The 21,036-nt window shown below is 38.5% G+C and overlaps 2 protein-coding genes across 2 annotated transcripts in view; both read right to left on the reverse strand.

Annotated features, from left to right (window-relative positions):
* LOC140930604 (sperm microtubule inner protein 11-like) overlaps positions 1 to 21,036 on the reverse strand; it is a 287,809-nt gene that overhangs the window by 228,120 nt on the left and 38,653 nt on the right. The window lies entirely within an intron of this gene.
* LOC140930599 (cytoplasmic dynein 2 intermediate chain 1-like) overlaps positions 1 to 21,036 on the reverse strand; it is a 45,124-nt gene that overhangs the window by 7,983 nt on the left and 16,105 nt on the right. The window contains exons 13-30 of the mRNA XM_073380320.1: positions 20,472 to 20,585; positions 19,569 to 19,680; positions 19,117 to 19,214; positions 17,490 to 17,613; positions 15,290 to 15,387; positions 14,451 to 14,521; positions 13,768 to 13,843; positions 13,404 to 13,518; positions 12,655 to 12,730; positions 11,828 to 11,860; positions 9,575 to 9,609; positions 8,784 to 8,848; positions 8,264 to 8,315; positions 7,910 to 7,976; positions 6,423 to 6,510; positions 5,047 to 5,113; positions 4,331 to 4,389; positions 3,436 to 3,481 (exon numbers count right to left, since the gene is read on the reverse strand). Of these exons, the coding sequence (XP_073236421.1) occupies positions 3,436 to 3,481; positions 4,331 to 4,389; positions 5,047 to 5,113; positions 6,423 to 6,510; positions 7,910 to 7,976; positions 8,264 to 8,315; positions 8,784 to 8,848; positions 9,575 to 9,609; positions 11,828 to 11,860; positions 12,655 to 12,730; positions 13,404 to 13,518; positions 13,768 to 13,843; positions 14,451 to 14,521; positions 15,290 to 15,387; positions 17,490 to 17,613; positions 19,117 to 19,214; positions 19,569 to 19,680; positions 20,472 to 20,585 (1,396 nt within the window). The remainder of the gene's footprint in view (positions 1 to 3,435; positions 3,482 to 4,330; positions 4,390 to 5,046; positions 5,114 to 6,422; positions 6,511 to 7,909; positions 7,977 to 8,263; positions 8,316 to 8,783; positions 8,849 to 9,574; positions 9,610 to 11,827; positions 11,861 to 12,654; positions 12,731 to 13,403; positions 13,519 to 13,767; positions 13,844 to 14,450; positions 14,522 to 15,289; positions 15,388 to 17,489; positions 17,614 to 19,116; positions 19,215 to 19,568; positions 19,681 to 20,471; positions 20,586 to 21,036) is intronic.

The raw sequence follows: 21,036 nt of genomic DNA on the forward strand, positions 1-21,036 counted from the left end.
TAAGAATATTATTGACACTATCGTGAAGCAAGGTTGAGCTAGAATCCCTACGGAGAAGTCAATTAAAGCTAGGAGAGCCAGTAAAACATTTGATTTATGGCCTCTCAGACGGGATTTCACCTTTACAGAGATCATTACCAGTGCGTTCAAAACTGCTGTGAGAGGAAAGATGAGGATGTTGACGGCGATGAGAAAGATAAGGAAAGCTTGGCCCGAAGGGGAAATCTGATGTAGAGTTTTGGCAAAGAAGAGGTCAACCCCCGGGCCAGCCTTGCATCCAGCAGGGGTACTGTAGCTTGAATTCATCGCCTCGACAGTACTCTGCGACATGTAACTTACTTCGGTTTTTGAAGTGAATGAAATGTGTTCGTGTCGTCAGTGAAAATGTTTAGTTTTTGTTCATGCTTTACTTTGCTGCTCGTAAAATTTACATTTCTTTACGAGTATATATTCCGTTATTTGGCCAACAAAACAACATTCAGTTATTTTGGCCAACAATTGGTAATCTTGCGCCCATTGGGTTAATATAAATCGCATAAAATAATGAATGAATAATTCACTAATGAACCCCTTCAAAACCCCTCACCTCCGCATTGTTTTAACTGAACCCCAACTTAGCCTAATAATAAGCGACCACAACCTCCTTTTGATTGTCAAAATAAATAAAGTAATACCACCAGAAAAAAAAAAATTATTCAAATGTTCCTGGTTAACGCGACTTCCTCTAATTTCAAATTAATTTTCTCATAAATGGGATATAAACCAAACTAGTATATTTAGAGTTGTTTTTAAAAATATTATACACGTGAAGAAAATAACAGATGCTTCTTTCATCATAAAAAGCAATATAACTGTGATCAGACAGCTGATATTAAAAGCCGACTGAATACGGAGATAGAAGTTTATAAAAACAAAACGGGGTCACTGGGAAAATCAAAATAATGATTTGATTTAATGATGAAAATCACCTTTCATTTATTAACTAACAACGATAAGAATGGAGGAACATGAAACACTGATCAGAGTGAATCAGAGTCAAATGTTGACGACTAAATTATGTTTTGAACAGGTTTTCCACTGCACTTTTTGTATAAACTGAAGTCCGGTGTACAATTTTCAGCACAAAAAGCCACGTTATGGCACAAGAAAATGTTTGTTTCACCAGATAAAAATTCTTAACTTTAGGAACCCTTAAAATACAGCTTTTGGGTTTTAGCTTCTCGTTTGACACTAAACGTTGTTTTCATTTAAAAGAGTTATGTATTCTTCACATTATTCAAAATTTTCAAAGCGTTCCATTTTTTGCAGTTTGAGATGTTATCTTTTTCCTGGTTCTTAATCCTGATTCTTTCAACAGCTTTTCTAGCGATACCACGTACAAATAATTGCCATTAAGGAAAATGTTGAATTTTGCACTTTTCAAAGATGATTATCCCCCAAAAAACGGAATGTTGCGTGCAATTTGGTTTGTTGGCTTGAATAAAAACTGAAGGCGAAGGAAAAGAAAAGAAAAGGAAAGCAGGAAAATAATTGAGCACTTACTGGAGCGGAAAAGAGCCATGGACTGAACAAGACGCTGTTATGACCCGCGCTTTCACAATAAAAACATATCCCACAAAGTGAAGGTAATTAACGAATTATCCAGAACTAATCTTACTGGTACAGAAAGGTTCGGTATGCTTGGCTTGCAAGTGCGAACTTCATCAGGAACTATCATTTTTTTGATACCTAAAATCTTTTAAGAAGACTGAATGCATCATTGAATTTCCGTTGAATTTATACATTTATACATGTACATATAAATGCACAAAAAACTAGGTCATCAAATGTGGAGTTTTCCTGTTTTTCTAAACGATAGGTTATAACTATTGTCGAGTCGCTTACAAAAAAAAATTTCTCCAAGCGTTCTAAACGCGTCTCAGTTTTATTCCTAGTGAAATTTCCAATAACGATGCATAAACAGTTTTAAAAAGCGTTTTATCATGGACCCAAACGAAACAAAAAGGGCAAAAGTCCTGTCGAACTCAACTAGCCTGTCAGTGTTTTCCACACACATGCAGTTTTAGGGATTTAAACGACACTACCTCTCCCTGAGTTTTTGCCGCACCTTTTTCAGAGCCCTTGTGTATAAGCTTTAACCGTCAATAATCTTAAGATGAAATCTTCTGTCGATTGCACATTCTTAGGAGGGCTTTTCACATAAAGTGTCTCTATACTACTTGTGATGTCATTACCTTCAGTTTGAGATTTCAGGTCTGAAAGGAACTGTTTAAATGAGTTGAGCAGGCTGGTTAGTATGGCTGGCACGCTTCACCGGACTGGCTTAGGCTCGGCTCATACCTTGTTTCTAGATAAAATTTTCGTTGCTTATATAAGAGAAGGCGGGCTCGCCTACTCCCCGTTCCTTGAGCAACTGAGATATTGAAAAGCTTTAAGGGCATGCCAACCCAAAACATATTTCTGCTTTGAGATATTCGTTTTCCTATAACTTGAATCTCGATGATCATTTGGCAAAGTCAGAACAATGTTCGAATGTACTTTTGCACTTGTACATCGATCTGTAGCTCTACGCATCTAATTTCACATTTAAAACAGCGAAAACAAGGAAAAATTGCATGCAATATTGCGTGTGAGTTCAGCGAAACAGACACACTGAAGGGGAATTTTTCTGAATAAAGAGAGGAAAACAAGAAAAGAAAAATAATTGCGCACGAAGCGGGAACAAGCAATGAAATCACCTGTTAAGAGCCCTTTCACAATGATAATCCTTTAAAAGGAGGATAAAAAAACCCTACTAATCCAGAGTTTATCTCTTATGTTATATCAAGCTTTAGCGCGCTTGATCGGAAACTGGCCATCTATTGAGTGAAAACAAATATAACTACGTAAAACATTTAAGGAAGTTTAACAATAACACAGCAAATACAAAAGGAGGCAAGGATGGACAAAACCGAAGAAGATTAAAACGGATCGTAATCGGTGTTTTGTGGTTCAGCTAAACTGGTTCTAAAATTATTTTTCTCTGTTGTTTGTAATTTCACAAATGTGCTTGTCGTGAACATATGAATTTGTCAAATACAAGTACTAATTAATTTGCTAATGTTAAGTTCCATGGTGAGTAAAGGCGAGCAATTGGCATGAGTAGACCAACGCAATATGGTCCCTTAAAACTAACGCAAACTGAACACAAAGTAAATTAGTATGTTAAAAAAATATATTGCGAAAGGGTCCTTGACAAACTAACGGAGACGCCTAAGAAGCTTATCAGTCACAGCAAATTTGAGACTGAACTGGTTGGTCAGTCTTACCACTCAAACGGTGAGCTACGTAGCAGATCATGATGACCTAAATCATTTACTGGGTTCGCGATCTCAAGAGATTAGCTCTCAACTATATCTTTTTTAATGTGGCTTATTTTTTTAGGATGATACCAACCGTTCTTGATGTTAAAGAGCCAAAGACTACCAGATTCACTTCCTGCCTGATAACAAAGGAAAAAATAAAATGAATTTTAAAAAACAAGCCCAGTGACAAAGATGGTTACCGTAAAAACCGCCAACAATTTATCAAGGTTTATTGCTTTGGAGAGGAGTAGGTAGCCTATTCTAGGCGTTACCCTACCCCAACCCCCTCACTGTTTTCCTGCACCGTTAAAAAACAGGGTACTAGAACAACTAGCGTCTCACAGTCACTTCTCACTGTCGTAAGTAACCAAGTACAAAAACTTCTTTTGCCAACCGCAAGAACATCCGTTTAAAACTTTATATCAGATGAAACTGAAAACGCGATTGTCACCTGTCTTTGCTTCTAATTTTTGTTCCTAATTTCGACCACCGAAAAATAACTTACTCTCAAAAATTCCAAGATAATTGTAGAGGCTTCATATGGACTCACATCATAAGCTTACATTTTTATAACGGGATGTTTGCGTGGTTTAATCTTTGCAAACGGGCCCATAAACACAAGTAAGCCTTCACAGTACAAACCATCAAAAACACGGGATGCTGTTTTGGTGAACTGGAAAGTGAATCACTGCTACTCTTACGGTTATCACGTCTCAAGTTGCGAGTCTCCCAACCATTCACTACCAGTGGAGAGATCACTGAAAAAATTAGTAGCCTGTTCCAGGCGTTCAGATAGTGGGGAGCGGTGCGAAGTAAAAAGGAGCGCGAAAAAATAAAAGCGAGGGAGGAGAAGAGGTGAAAGAGGGAACAGCGTTCCCGCACCTCTCTCCCCAGTCCCCCTCTACTTTTCATTGCTTTCTTTACTCTGCACCGCTCTCCACTATCTGAACGCTTGGAACAGGCTAAAAAATTAGGTGTTCGCTTACCAGCAGACAAGGTAACTGCCAAGGGGATAAATCCAGAGCAGAAATTCGAACAATGTTTTCTGAAAGGAAAGGCTCATTAAGTATTGATCACATGATTCTTCATAAAACTCGAAAGACATTTACACTATAAGCTTTGAAATTGTGACATTAAATTGTACATTATTGGGCAATTTTAAGCTAACATTCATTTGCCTACAACCAAATGAGCTTCAAAAACTACAAGTCGATCCTTCGTAATGGCCTTTACTTTAATAGGAGAGCTTAAGGATAACAACGATGACAACACCAAGATCATTAAAGAGCAATAGGTTTAGTAGGCAACTTGACAACATCTCTGCACATACATCATACTTGAGGGCACATTTCTATGCCTTCATTGCAAGGAATCTGAAGTGAAATATTTTAAAGCGGCAAGCTCTTTTTTGGCCCCCGAACAAAGCAAAAAGAAAACTGGCTTACAAGTTTTATGGAGGACTCATGAGACACACGATTACGAAGTTTCTTTCTCCTTCTAATTGCAAATGCAGAGTCCCTAAGAATTCCGCTCAGTTCTAGGAAAGTTCGTCTACATTTGAAAACAAGTGAGCGAGTTGGGATGAATCGCGACAAAGTTTGAAAGAACACCGATTCATCATGATTTTATAAGTGTGGTTTTTGCTAACTTGAATGAATCATCAAAACGGTGAGAAAGTGATCAACTTTTTTTCTGTTCCTACCTGTATCGGGTCTGTGAGCTTTCGGTGGGGCTCGCCCTCCGTGTCTTTCACAATGAAGAATGTATCCCTAGGGGAAAAAAACGATGCACTGCTTAAATACAGCGAAAATATAAAGACCTTAACTGAGCGGAAAATAGACACCGGGTCACTTCGAAAGGGGACAGTATCACAATAGTTATCCCACGTTTTGGTAAGACTCCACTACAATTATACGATCTAAGGTGACAAAGGGTAAATGCCTTGAAGGCATACCAAATCCCCTTCTTTATACTTTATTCTTTACTCTTGTAGTGTTAAAAAAGGTGCACTGTCACTCAATTATCCCACGTTTTAGTAAGACTCCACTACAATTAAGAAGGTACACCATCTAAGGTGACAGGAAAGCGATGTCGACGGTTTTGGTTGATACAACGGGAGAATATGGCGTTCTAAACAGGCCCCTAAGGAGGGGGGGTGCGACGAGTCCGCTCGCACCCCCTCCCCCCCCCCCCCAACAGGCCCCAGAGGTCCACTTTTTTGTTGATCAATGGTTTAAAACAAAATGATTTTTTTAATAGTATTATTCTATTCTAATTCACTGATTGTGTACAAAAATTGAAAATACTGTGAAAGAGTTGACCAGCCGGTAAAGTATAAAGAAGGGGATTTGGTATGCCTTCAAGGCAATTACCCCTAGCTAATACGTTGGTTGCTCCTTTATTTCCACCCTAACGGAAAAATTCTGTTTTGGAGGATTCGTAGCGTTGCTTGCAGGATACATTGAAGTTCCTATTAAAGCTACCCTACTCTTGTAGTATTAAAAAAGGTGTAATGTCACTCAGCTCTAAGCTCTTTGATATAAATTAGAATAGTGCGAGTAACATAACTTTTAACCTTTAATTTTTTTGTAAAATAAAGTAGTCTCTTTGACCACAGAAAAATCAATTTTGAAGTTCAAAATGGGAAAATATATCCTTTCTTTTTTTTTTTCAAAACGCTCGTAACGCAGTCTCAGACAATCTTATTCCTCCCCTAGTACCTTCCGCTTTAGGCCTTATTGGTCCGTCCCCTCTTTGGATCGCATCCCCCGGGAAAACGTCCTGGCTACGGGCCTGCTAAATAATAACTTTAGCCTTATTATCTACGCAAGACGCTATACAAAATTCTGTTGCTATTATTTTCCGACATTTTCAACTATTGGCCCAAACTTTACGTATTAGGAAATAGCAAACGTGCAGCGTGCAGCCATTGTGCAACCATCGCGAGAGGTTGCTGAGCACGAAAGAAACGTAATACACTTTGAAGCAGTTGAAATACAGGCCATGCACTCCTATGGAATTCCCACTGATACAAACAACTTCATTATATTTCCAAGTATCACTCAATCTGTTACTTACCCCATCTGTGCCTATATAAACATGGTTAGGATCATGCGGGAGAAATCTCAGTATCGACGCTTGAAAAGCCATCTCATTTTGTAAACCCCTACAAACAATAGAATAAATAGATTTAATCACCTATTATCAATCACATTCAAGTAACAACTACTAAATTTAAAAGACTTTCTTAAGTTGAAAAGGCCACTAGAGTGAGAAATGTGGCTACAGCTTATTCCACTTAACCTTTCTAATATCTAGCTTCATAAAAAGACTGGTCATGAGAATTTAAGAAATGATCAATAGATACTTTAACAACTTCTTCATACTAATTATATAGGAAATGTATAAGGACATCAAATGAGAATTCCAATTTTGACCCAAAGTAATGATTTTGTTTGAGTTAAATATACTCTACTACTCTACCTATGCGTTAAGTGTATTTATCTGGCTTCCGATGGCCAACATGGAATGGATAGCAAATTGGGCCAACTCTCATGTTGACCATAAATGACCAAAAACCGATCGTGCTATTTTTTGTTTGTTCGTTTGTTTTTGTTCTGTTTGGTGTTATTGTTGTTGTTGTTGTTGTTTTTCACCATGCAAAGAATCAATTGATATCATTCTGTTCGAGTTTCAAGTAGATCCTTGTATGGACGTTTCATTCTATATCTAGATTACTCAGAAGTCGTCCCAAAGAAACATGCTACGCGTAACTTTTTCAGCCCCCTTTTTAGTCGTCACTGGATATAAGATGAGACACTGCTTCTCGTTTTCGACAGAACCTAAAACAGTTTAGTTTTCCACCACTAATAAGGTCTGTCCATTATCCCAGTGTTCATCGGCTTGTTTGAAGGCACACCCTCTCTTTGAAAAGACTGACTGAAGGAAGTTGAAAGGCAAGATTCCTATCAGTTCATATTTGCCAAAGAGCGAAACCCCCAAGTCAAATATCAACGCGAACAGTAATCGAGGGTGAGCCTTTTAATTAATAAATTAATTAATAATATTAATAATAACATTTATTCATTCGATAAAACACATATTCAGAGTTACAAACGTCTTAAATTATCAGATTAAAAACTGTTGAATGATGCACAACTAAGAACGAAAAAAAATATTTAAAAAAGTAGAATCATATTGCTGGGTTATAATTAAAGCATAGCCTATTTAATTTCAAACAAAGTGCAAGAAAACGTAACCACTAGTCATTTTTAACAGAAAAATGGATAAAACCTGCTATCTGTGAGCTTAAGGTTAGCGATTATGACAGCCAATCAGCAGGCGACACTTGTGTTATACTGACTTGCATGATTTTAGTTGATTTCAGATTCTGCAACGGCATAATTCCACAAAAAAAATTTTTTCGCAACTCCGTTAAATGCTCCTCTTGCAGTAGCAGTAAAATAAGACATTAATTCCTGCCTTTGTTTGGTACTAAGCCTTGAATCTCTAGTAAACTGCTACACAACGACGTCTATACTCAAGATAAAAAAGAAATTACAGACCTCAAGGGCGAATGAAGAGATATTGACGAACTTCTTATAAGCTTTATTTTTCCTCCAGGAGACAACCCTAAAATCCAAAAAAAAAAAAAACAGGTAGATACAAACCCCTTCAGCTAAGAATATTCAACATGCGACATGCTTTAATAATTCTAATTCACAGCAATCTATAAAATCTTGAAATTCCAACTCAAATCCAAAGCAGGCTAAGTAAAAAACATAAAAAGTTTGTTATCAAACTTGTCAGTGGAATTCCTTACTAAAAATACGGTGACTATGAAGCTGTTTGAATGGAAAAGCACTTAGATGAGTGAAACAACAAATAGTGCGCATGGGTCGTACAAATATACAACTGACCTAAATCCGACTCTGAGCCGGCGCTGTTTGCTTTCTCAAGTTCAACAACAACCTGTCAAGAAAAAAAGGGTTGACTGACATGTTTCGGAGGCAAGTAAAACAGGAAACTCAAAACAAAATCAACCGGTATCAATAAAAGAGAATATATGGGACAGAGAGGAACACACCCAGTGTAGACGGCCTTGGGATATGTAAATTTCATAAAAGTTATTTTTAGACCAACTAAACTCTTGAATTAATCGGAAGTTGGTTTCCGGAGAGGTCCGCAAACTCTAATTCAGTGTTACAATATTCTGCTTTTTTATTTAATTTTTTTTTGCTTTGAGGCAGTCGAGCGTGGACTTGGTGTCGTTTAAAACAATCGATTAACATTTGCGGACGTCTCTGGAATTAAACTTCTGTTAAATTTTAACCACTAAGAATAACTTGAGTGAAATTCCCATATCCCGACCAACAGGATATGTCTGTCCCATTATGTCTGTCCCATTATTCTCTCTCGGTATTAACATATATGAATTACCCAGAGGTAAATAGCAGCGTTTTCTTCTAAAGAGGCTAACTGAAATGACAATCCTAATATATCATCTGCAAACAAAAGGAAAATAAGCAAAAGAGGTTTACTCAAAAATGTCAAACAAGGAATGCGGTCTTCAATACATGACCGAGTTCAAAGTATTTACTGTAATTTCATCAGCTCAACTAGACTGGGTCGGTGCTGTGTCGAACTGCACTGTGGTACTGTTTTAAGGAACGAATAGACCTTGTTTGCGATACCCGCCATATTTACACGCGCTTTAGGACTGATGGGATAAAAGTAATGTCACATGGTATTTCAGGGTGCAAACAAGTGATAAAATTTACCAATACGAGATATCACGAGCAATCAGAAAGAAGAAACAGCGTCCCTTAAACAGTCCCACAGAGAAATTTCACGCAACGACGATGCAGTATCAGGTTAGATCTCTGCAATACCGTAAACTCTGGGCTTATACAACTTCGTAAGGGGTTTACTTAAGGTGGTCTTATAAACGGCGGGGGCTTATAACCGGACTAAAAAAGGTGTTTCGAAACAAGCTACATAGCAGTGCTGACTTTTTGAATTTGATTGTATTTTTAAGCTTCAAAACATTTCCATACGTGCTAGAGAGGGGCTTATATTCAGGGGGCCAGTTCTGACTCATGATTGGCAGCACTCTTAGTTGGCCCAGTGTATCGAGCAATGAAGCTCGACGAAATTGGTGGAATGTTTGGTCTTCTTTGGTTGCTTTTTGGCGATTATATCGCTTACTTCAAGTTCAACCAACCGCTCACCTGACATCATATTTGATCCCCCAGAAGCCCTCGCGCTATAAAAACAAAAATCAAAGTTAGCACTAATTAATTTAATCTTAAGGTAAATAATTTAAGTAAAATTAATCAGAAAACTGGAAAGTGGCAGTTACACCGTAGTTAATACAGTGGAAATGTTATGAAGCTCGACAGATTTCTTTGTTATATGTTTTTGTCAGCTTTTTCAGACTTGAACGTGCACAACGTTCAATAGCATTCCTATCATTTTGAACACAATTTGTTTACAAAAAACAAAGGATTGTGCACGGTCAGGCAACTTTCAAGTAAAGTGGAGCAACGTTGTTTTCAGTTTTGATGTTTGCCCGCTTTCATAATCAGTCTCAGTACGAATTGCACACTATGCTGAATTGAGGTCACACGGAAAATCTAAGGTCCTGTTTACATGGATGTGGGGTCCCTAGGTAGGTAAGCTAACTCGCTTTGGTGGGGTAACCCGCCTGACCATAATTATAATCTCTCATTTTAACGTTCACATGATAGGTGGGGTGACCAAGGTGGGTAGCCCGGTCTGCCAGACCGGGTTACCCTCCCAGCCGGGGTCAAATTTTGCCACGTAAACGTTTCAAGGTGGGGTAACCCACCTAGCCGGGATCGGATTCGTGATACATCAAATTCGCGCAAAATTCACTTTGGCGGTGGCTTTGCATCATTAGTGAACTTACGCAACAGGACGGGAGAGGAAAGAAGACGGCAAACCTTTTAGCGTGACAAGCGTGACAATAGGGCCGTTTATACGAGAGAAAATAAGCCGCGGCTTACATGAGACGCGAAAAGCCCGTATAAATGGTACAAAATCTACGTTTACGGCTTATTCAACCCAAGGCCAGCTCAAGCCGCGGCTTATCCTGGCCGATGGGTTTTGGGATGGGCTTATCCAAGCCGCGGCTTACCTTGGACGTGAAAGTGTTCGTATAAATGCACTCAAACGTTGTCCGCGGCTTGCTGAAGCTGTGAACGACTGCTGCGCATGCTCTGTTTTCAATTATATCCCAGACCTTCACGGCCGAGAGACGCGCGTTGCAGTGGCGGGAAAATGAGTTTTGTTTACATTTACAAAGTGGAAAATGGCGGATAGAGATTCATGTACAAAAAGAAATGTGTGGAGTGCCCCAGAAGAAAAACAAATCCTGCAGTTTAAAATGAAAAAGACAGTGAAAAAAACAGCGTTTTTTACGGGCCAAAGGCAGTCGTTTAGCTTTTTTGCTCGCCCGAGCCATTGTTGCGAGATGCAAACGCAATTACCCCGAAACGAGGCACCAAAACAAACTACGTCATCAGTGGACCGATCTGGCCGCGAACTTAACTGTGAACCATTTATGAGAGCAGTTCGCGTCTAATGTAAGCCGTACTCGAATAAATGGTTCCTTTCGTGTCTTATGTAAGCCGCGGCTATAGTAAGCCGCGAAACGGCCCTAATAATCTTTTTTCAGATGAATTTCTCTCAAACTTCACCTTCTTTTAAACAGATCTTTTGGTAAAAGGCCAGAAAATATTAATGTTTAGTAAAGATCACGACAAAACAAGCAAGAAATAGCCCTGTCGCGTTTGTCACAAACAAGGATTTCACCGTCCTCTTCTTTCTGCCGTCCTGTTGCGTAAACTCACTATTATTTAAGGTAACAATCAAAGCCACAGCACTGAAGGTTGCAGCAGGAGCAGCAAGTGAGTGTGGTTTGCCAGCATTTTCCTTGTTTATGTGCTTAGCGATCATTCAATAATCTTGAGAAAGTGCACCCCGGGTGAAGGGGTTGTAAGATTGCATGTAAAGGAGGATAGTTTTTAACCCCACCTAAGCGGGCTAGCTCACTCACCTGGGGTCCCCCACCTCCATGTAAACAGGCCCTAATACTATACTGGCCACCAATCTTTTTTTTTTTGGGGGGGGGTGGGGGGGGGGGGGGGTGTCTGTACACAGGCAAACTATTCTTGAGTAAACAGTGTGAAAGTTTAATACTTACAGGGCCAGAATGTTTTAAACAGGACCGGATAATGTGTGAAGTCTTACGAAGATTTCCACGATTTCTGAAGAGTTCTAAAGTTCTCAAAATCTGAGATTTAGGGGAAAGTGCGATCATCCAAAAGGCTCTAGAAAAGTTTACTTTCTAAACTGATTAGATGTGGCTAACACACAGATCTATTTAGCTGAAAATAGCACTTTCATATGATAACATACATGATTATTGTTTTAAGATTAACAAACGTTTACTTTAGTACCTTGATGCTGCTGAAATTTCTTGCAACATGAGTCTATCGTAAGCAAGAAATTTATTTTGACTTTAACCACAGCGTTTAGTTTTGTCTTACAATTTTATGTTGAACATATCTTTAGCTTACAAATTTACACTGAATTCACGTTTTAAGGAAAGGTTAATTTTTTTTTCACTTTAGGTGCTTTAGAAGGTACATGAACACAGTTATACGACAACAAACAAACTCGATTTTAATTGATTTAACCTCCCTTTTTTTAAAGATATGCCCAAACAGTTAAGGTCAGCGCTAAAAAAAGTACTGAACAAAAGTAACAGTAACACCAAGTAACTTAGCAAAACTTTATATTAAAAAAATTACAGTAAATTTACAGTGTAAAGAAAGGTTAATTGGCTTTTTTCAGTTTAGGTGCTTTAGTAGGTACATAGTTGTGCGATAACACAACAAACTTGATTTCAATTGTTTCTAGTCTGCTACACAGCCGTTTTTAGAGTCGTCACGCAACGCTGCGTTGCGTGGCGACACTGTGACGACGACTCTGCTGTGTTGCAGACTAAATTGTTTTAGCCTCTCTTATAAAATTCCGCACAACCACTTAAGGTCAGGGTTAAAAAAACATACTTTTCTCTTCACGAGAAGTTTTAAAACTGAATTCAAAATTAATTACGTTTAAAACGTTATTTGCTTTAAAAAACACTAGCAATGTTATGTACATTAATATACGTGCAATTTAACAAAATTTAAAGACTAGAACTTAGAGATTGTCACTCCGCGCTCCTTGAAAACAATTGCGTGACAAATGTGTCAACTATTTTGTCACATTACTAACTCACCTGTCTCCTGGCATGACGAGTGGTAATAAAGAAACCACTGGGCTTAGGTGGCTCTCGTCTTTCTTCAACACACCAGCTGTCAAAATTGGACAATTACTTAGCAAGCACTAACTCAGTAGCCTCCCACGCAGACGCTCTTAGGGGTTCGTCACGCGTTTCTCCAGGGAGATTGCGTGACGAGCCAAAAGAACGTCTACGGAGGAGGCTTCTCACTCATTGACGCATTATTTTATTCCGGCTTTTGAAACAAATCACTCAAAGTTGTACAGTTGCAGTAACTTTCATTCTTGGTTGTTTACATCGCTTGCCCTAGCTACCCCGCCTTCCAAACCCAATGTAAATTGTTTCGATGGATGTGCCACTACTAACATGAAAGTTTCTTAGTTAACAAAAATCACATTAAACGTTCCATTTCATTATTACTATTCCCTTTCGGCATTTACAACGTTTATTCATGCACGCCATAAGACCTAAAATTGTATAGATGCAAAAAAGATTTCTACTCGTGTGATCAGGATACAACCCAGAATTGGACACAACCAAATCTGAGCAGAAATCGAGATATACGGTTTTTGTACAAAATTGCAAGTAAATTCATCGAGTACAGCATATAAACTGCATGAGCTCGATGTTACTTCTTTCTAGTATTCAGAGGTAAAACGCACAAAATAGCGAAGCTGCTAACCTTTATGATGCTTTTGTTTTAACTCGTGAGCAGTTATAGACAACATTGTGAAATCTCAACCCACCTGTGCTAAATGTAGGGGATCTTAAGATAACGTCGCTGTCACCAGCAGAGATCCTGGACGCGAAATGCATAGAAGAAGGTTCTCGTAAATCCCAAGCCACAAGCGTTCCATCGTCCTGTTATGTTAATACAAATGCAAAAAAAATGTTGCCATTGTCTCCTGAGAATCTTTTCTTTAGGCTTGACAGATTATTAGGGAAGAGGAAGAACTCGTAATAGTTTAAACTATTAATTTTCTCCTCGTGGTGTTATAGAAGCTTGAAAAAACATACGAATGAACGCAAATGAATCAAAAACTGAATAAAAAAATCTTCATCTCGGCTGTAACGTGGATACAATACCAAACATCAGCTTACGAAACTTACCAATCCTGCAAAAGCTAAAGTTGCCTTAGAAGGGCTCAAACAACAGCACCTCGGTGTAGACTCGCAGATTAAAATCCTGAGAAAATGAAAAGCACATTCTTTGAAAACTGAGTGACTTGGGTGGGCAAATGAGGAATAAGCCTAAGTAATCAACCAATGCTATAACAAAGACCAGTGAAAAATTTACGTCTAGGTATAATACCATTAACTTACTTTCACCTTCATGCATTAGGCTAACTATGGCTTTAATGATAAAGTGCACGCATGTCGCAGTGGTGAGGGCACTCGCCTCCCACCAATGTGGCTCGGGTTCCAATCCCGGTGTCGATGCCATCTGTGGGTTGCGTCTTTATTGAACAAGCAAAGAGGAGCACGCACGTGAAAGATGGTTTCGCTGCACTGATTGAACGACAATTCTAAAATGCAACTCCCTGGCAACATCGCCAATTCCAAAATATCTCACTTTAAAGTCGAGGCTAAGTGCAAAACCTTTCTTGTGATAATGAGTTTATTTGCATAAAATTAAAGAAATCATTTTCGTATCAATGGCTTCGCACTTAGCCTCGCTTTGAAACAGAGGCTTGGGGCAACTTGGAAATGGCCTATTGCTGAATTGGAGGAGTATAGTGGACTGGAATGTGCTGTCTATCCAGTAATCCTAAGCTTAGTGCGCGCGCACTTACCTCTGAGGTTCTGAGGGTTCATTAGTGTTCCAAAAGCATACCAAGCCCTTCTCTTGGACACTGCTATTAATCTTTAATGACAAAATATAAGCCACTGTATCAGAAACTCATTAATCATAACCGACAATAAGAGAATTGCTCCAGCATTGCGAAGTAACTTTGACTGTGCCACCAGCATCATCATCATAATAACAATAATAAACTTTCTTTATATAGCGCTGTTTCCAGAAGCTCAATAGCGCTTTACAGAATTCATAAGAAATATAAATAATAAATAAAAGCTGACATCGAGAGATGATAAAAAGAATACATAACGAATTACATAAATTACGATAAAAATCCTACTTACAAATTCTAAGCTAACTAAAAACTAAATCGCTAAAACTTACGATAACATCTAGAAGATGTATGATTTGATATTCTATAATTTTATTACATTGGCTTAACCTAGTCCCCGTAAGTAAGTTTAAAAAGGTAAGTCTTGATGTTGGTTTTCAACTCCGATAATGAGGCACTTCCGCGAATATACTCAGCAAGTCGAATATGCGTGTTATGTGGTTGTGGTTCGTCTTGTGTCTTGTGTGCTTATATTACCGTTTCAAGACAAGGGGATAAAACTCGAAAACAATGGCTATCGTTTATTGGTGTTGAAACAGCCGTTTTGACACATGCAACGTTAAGATGACTACCGAGGCGGGAAGCTTCAGGATTTGGCGAAAGTGAGTTTATGTGGGGTAACGAACTATTTCCCCCTGCGGGGGAGGAGATGGTAAGAGTTCGCTGTCTCAGACCAAACCTCAGGCAATGGAGGGAGGGAAGGTCTGGATCAGTAATCTCACCTTTGAGGTAGCTTTTCCCTTTTCTGTTACAGCACCATACGCAATAAGTAGGAAGTGCGTTTGAACTGGAGATATATGCACACACGTGACTGGTCGGCCTGAAATATAATAAATGGTAAGATAATATCACAGTTTATAAAATAACTGAGATAGTACGCGTGATCTGATTGGTTAAAAACCTATGGTTTATTATACCGGTAAACCCATAGAAAAAGGCATCCGGACCACGAGCCATAAACAAAACCGGCTATTGATCTGCAAACAACGATTTTAGAAAGGCTAAAAAATAGAACAAGTTACTTACTCAGCCCTTCTTAATATTAAAAGCGTTGGTTTCCACATTTTATTACTGAGCACAATTCGCTACTGCCATAGCTTTAGAAGTTATAAAGTACAAAGCTGGAAAACAGTTTACATTTCACGACGATGCCAAATCGCAGAGAAAGACAACAACTGTGTGAATTTCTGGTGTAGAAAGTCTCTAGGAAAACTTAACCATGTGCCAACAAGCAACAAAACGGATAGTTTTAGCATTCTTGATTTATTTTATCTAAAACTTAAATTTCTTAATGAAAGAAATTGTTCCAAAAAGAGATCTCTGATCAAGATATGGTACAAAATCGGCCGCTGTAAGTTGTAAACAAGCTGCCAACGATGATGAAAAATGTCAGAGTTTCGGACTGGTTTTTTTCAACATTTGCACAAATTATTCGGTGATATCGATGCCATAATTAACCTACCTCAAACCACCTCACTTCACGAATCGACAAATATTAACGCCAATATGTGGCTACGGCAAAGAAACCTTTCTCCACCACTGACATATTTCCATCGGTCGCTGTACGTGCATATAAAGTTACATGCGACAACTTCGCAAATGCAGCCACGTCGTTACCGCAGCATTTCTTGATCATAATAAAGTCCAGAAAACAGATCTTAAACCACTGCGGCTTGTTAAAAGTGAATGAAGTCCTCTATTACAATAGCTGCCAGTTCCGTCTGTAACAACGAAATTCTTACGGATCGACTGAACAAAATACAGCTGCGTACAGTCTGATGTTCAATTAATTTCTACTTCTGTAGTAAACAAACCATGAAAGTATTCTTTCATTTAACGTTCGCATGAATATGTGTTGACTTTTCCTGTAAAACAGCTTTCATAAGTTATCATGTAATGAGTGCAAAAACTCGTGTTTTGAAGTGCTGCTGTTTGTTGTTTGACTGAACTGAGTTTTGAGAAAGTTCAACGCTATTAAATCGTGAGTCATGATTGGCTTATGATGACTTTAGAGAGAAGACGTGACTTGATCACGGTACTAGAACCATATTTTTTACCTAAAATACTCCATTCTACTAAAAGTTATTTTATAAAAGCAATAGACCACACTTTCTATGGGTTTACCGGCGTGATAACCCACTTGGGATGTTGGGAGAACACTCGAAAAGCTTGTAAATCACTCGCCTTCGGCTCGTGATTTACAAGCTTTTCTCGTGTTCTCCCAACATCCCGCGTGGGTTATCACGCCGGTAAACCCATAGAAAGTGTGGTCTATTGCTTAAAAATACACACAGCCTATTTCTACAGAGGTAAAGACAGTCAAAGCCCTCGATAAGAGACAGAACTAGGTGTCCGTTTTAAAGAAGTGGCTTTGTTAGAAAAGCGGGGTTGGTAATGGCAATGGTTTTGGGGGAGGAGGGATGGAGAACTGGTCATCATTTTCTCCCTGACATGGTACAAGGCATATTTGAGTACGGTACATATTTATAAATTCCATTTATCAGGAGAGAATTCATTTATCCTACTCCTCTCTCTTCCTTTTTTCTTCCGTTTACATAATTAAAATATTTTTTAAAATATCCTCTGCTTGCAAAAAGCTAAGCTAGTCGAGGCGGAGGGAGAAAACCATGAGGTACACATTTACCGGATTAAGAGTCCAAATATTCGCGTCCGTACAGTACTAGAACATGCGCAGACAGAACCGTTCAATACTACAACGATAAAAGACTGGTTAGCCGAGATAGGATGACCGATTTTATTGTTGGTTAGACCATTTTGAAAGACTCTCGGTATTAAAAGTTGGTGAAAGATTAGCGTCATACTCATAAACATTTTAGGCGTGTATGCAACAAAGAAAATCCCAAACGATCAGCAACGGACTTCTAAAACCAGAAACAAACAACAGGTTAATTCAGCACAGACCTTCAAGATACAAGTGTTTGGTTGACAGCTGCATAAATCCGTCACTACATGTCATATCCTTTCTTTCTTTAAATTGAGTACTTGTTTGTTCGCTGACGTTTTCTTCAAGTAGAATTAAGCACGTCTGTAAAAGAAACGTACAAACTGCTTAGAGCAAGAACCCAATAAATGCCTAATTTGGCTCAGATTGTCGCAATCAATATGAAGTTACAATCCCATGGTATGAACTGGGTCTTATTTATGAAACTCAGAGCTACTTTGTTCGCTGTTTTAATGAGAGAAATGCTTTTATTTCCAAACTTATCCTGTTTTACACTAGTCTCCCTCGCAGCCGTTTTATGGATGTCACGCAATGCTCCCCTCTTTTGGGGGAGCGTTGCGTAACACTCAAAAACGGCTGTAAGGGAGACTAGTTTTACATAGAACTGCTTAAACAGGGAAGGTAAGCTCAGTCGGTAGCGCGCTAGACAGAAGGTGACGGGTTTGATCTCCGCGGGCCGGTGCAATACTCAGGGTCTTAAGGTTTCACACTTCACATACTTTAGAGAGAATGGGTGCAAGCGTTACTTATGATTGGTCGATGGCATTCAAGGCAACCATTAACCAATCATAAGTAATTAACGCTTGTCCACACAAACGATCCCAAAAATCGTAGCGTCGAAAGCTTATACCCATATCTTTTATAGTTTGTGGAATGGGAAATTTCTGACAACTATCTTTGACCTGCAAACGATAAGAACTTCACTTGGTTGGGATTAGCATGCAGAGCAGGCGTTTTCTAAACTTCCCGAAGAGAGGAGGAGATGGGGCGAGTCAAAGGGAGCGGGGGGGGAGAGAGAAGAGAAATTTTTTTTCTCCTCTCCCTCTCCCCCCTTTCCTTCTTTCGCCCTCGCACCTACCGTAAGGGTTACTATTTCTACTCTCCCCAACCTTCCACTGTCATAAAATCAAAGATGGCGGCTACAAAAATATTACGAACACGAACAAGGTTTCGCCCACCCAAAATACGCATGCACTGCAGGCTAGGTTGGGATAAAAACGTAGAAATGGCTGTCCCGTGTCCCGTAGGAGGTGTAAAAGCGCACAGTAATTTTTAGGGAGTTATTATAACTCCAAAAATGGAGTAAAAATTTTAGGTACAGGATAACCTCTTTTATGGGGTTACTTTAACTCCTATTTTAACTCCAAATTTGGGGTTATTTTTCCTCCTGAAAAAGAGTTCTTTTTACTCCCAGTCTGGAGTTAAAATAACTGCGAAAATGGTGTTAATTTTACTCCTTCCACGGGTTGTTTTTACTCTTTTTGGAGTTCCTTTAACTCTGAAAGTGGAGTAAAAATTTGAGTTACAGGATAACTCCTTTTTTGGGGTTATTTTAACTCCTCAATACCTGGGGTGATTTTGACTCCTGAAAAAGAGTTCTTTAAACTCCTCTTTGAAGTTAAAATAACTCCCCCAAAAAAATAAATCCACTGTAAGGAGTTAAATTAACTCCACTAGAGGAGCTATTATAACTCCTTCAAAATTACTGTGCGGTGTCTTCTTGTTTAATACACCGACACTTCCGTAGGTAGTAGTTTCGTTTTTGTGGAGAATAGGAAAACTGTTGCTAATCGTTTGTCCACCAACCTGTGCAGCTCTCTGAAGGAATTTTGACAGTCTTAAACTATCAATGTTTGCCTTTTCTGTTAAACTGGACAAATCTTCCTGCAAATCATCCTCATCATCTGACAGGAGACAAAAAAAAGCTTTAATCAATAGACACGGTAACAAAAACAACCATTAGTGATTACAAGATTTCTAGAAAGCGAAAGGCATTGACACAAGCGCTTTTGACGCAAGGCCTAAAGAAAAAAAGGATCAAAATAAAGTTCATTGCAACCATTTTTTGTTAACCATTTAAAGCAACAGAGGATAGAGATAGAAGCAACCAACGTTTTTACTCAGAGAAGTCGAAAAGAGATTTATGATTGACTTCTTCCAAAATCCAAAGTAGAGGATTGTTACAGATTGTTTATAGTTTTTTGGACTTTAAAGAATGAATATTTGGCTTCACTTACAAAGGACACTTCTTTTCTTACCTCCAAATCCTGCAGCATCACTGGCAGGATTTTGTGTCCATTTTGTTCTCATCTCTATTTCCTCAGTTTGTACCTCTTTTTCTAGATTGTCTTCATTGCACTGGACATACGCCTGTAACATATATTAAAAATCATTTCCGTTTAGCTAAAATATAGGTCAGTAATGTTTAGTTTTAACAATCCACACATTGTTATCTTAAAAAGGCTTGAGACTTGTCCCAGATAGATACATGTATAGATAAATTATACGTCTATTTTAACAGGATAATGGTTTAACTGATTCTTACTGATATTGGATATCCCTAGTTATAACACCAATGCAAGAGCAGAACATAAAGTGAACAAAACAAACGGTTTAAAGACAATTCGAAAGGAAAGTGACCGTTTCTTTTTCAACCCACTTTTCTCACTGTATCATGATTTCAATATCGCCCAGGGCCAATTGTTAAAAACCGTTTTACCCCCAATTAAATGTTGCCTTGGGAATCTGATTGCCTCGTTTGAAAGCATTTAACCCCTTTACTACCTAGTTGACGAGAAACCAAAGCTGACTAAAAATCCAAATTTCATTCTCCAGCAGCAACAACAAAAAAACCTTAAAACAAAAGAGGGCAATAGAGGTTTTATTATTTTGAACTGTCACGTTAAAACGCATCACGCACAGACGTGCAAGTGAGAATTGTTATTGAAGGCTTCATGTTTCTCTTTGAGAGTAAAAGTTATATACAGTCACCAATTTGAGACTAAAGAACATCAAGAGACATCTAGGTTTAAATTAACTTAACCCGGTTTTGAACGTATACAACTGTAGGTACCAATCATTTGTAGGTAAAGTCGCTTATTTACAAACCATACAATTTAATGCCCTTCTAGCTCTTTTTGAAACGTCGTATCTGTTATTACCTGCTTGGTGTCCGATCGCCCAAAGTTTTTAATGTACAGTTCATATTCGTTAAGTGGGGGCAAATCAAATATATCAAACGCAGCAACATCAAGATCAATCAAGTGCATCAACTCCTGAAAAAAAAACAACATGGTCATCAAAAAAACGTCAGTGGGTCAATGGTGGTAACAATCACAAAGATTGAGCCAAGCCTAAAAGCGGACTAAACAATTTTACATCTAGAGCTTACTTATCAGCTGATCAGGGGACAATTCAAAATAAAAAAGTGACCTAGATGAGCCGCGATACGGTCATGTGACAGGGCTCAAATTTCTTTGTTAACAGTTCAAGAGAACTACAACCTGATGGCTTTGAGTTATCAGCCGTGTGAAAAAGCGTCAGAGTGGCATCGTGCTCAGCCGCGAAATCTAGTATTGTCGGTATTTTTATTATCATCCGCTAACGGTAAGGTTACCTAGTGTAGATAACCACATGGTATTTTTAAAATATGGGTTATATCAGGTTGCTATTAATGCACATGAATTTTTTTATTTAATTTTATCTTTATTTTATTGGCTTCGCCTA

Source organism: Porites lutea, chromosome 3, assembly GCF_958299795.1.
Source record: "Porites lutea chromosome 3, jaPorLute2.1, whole genome shotgun sequence".
NCBI classification, from domain to species: domain Eukaryota; kingdom Metazoa; phylum Cnidaria; class Anthozoa; order Scleractinia; family Poritidae; genus Porites; species Porites lutea.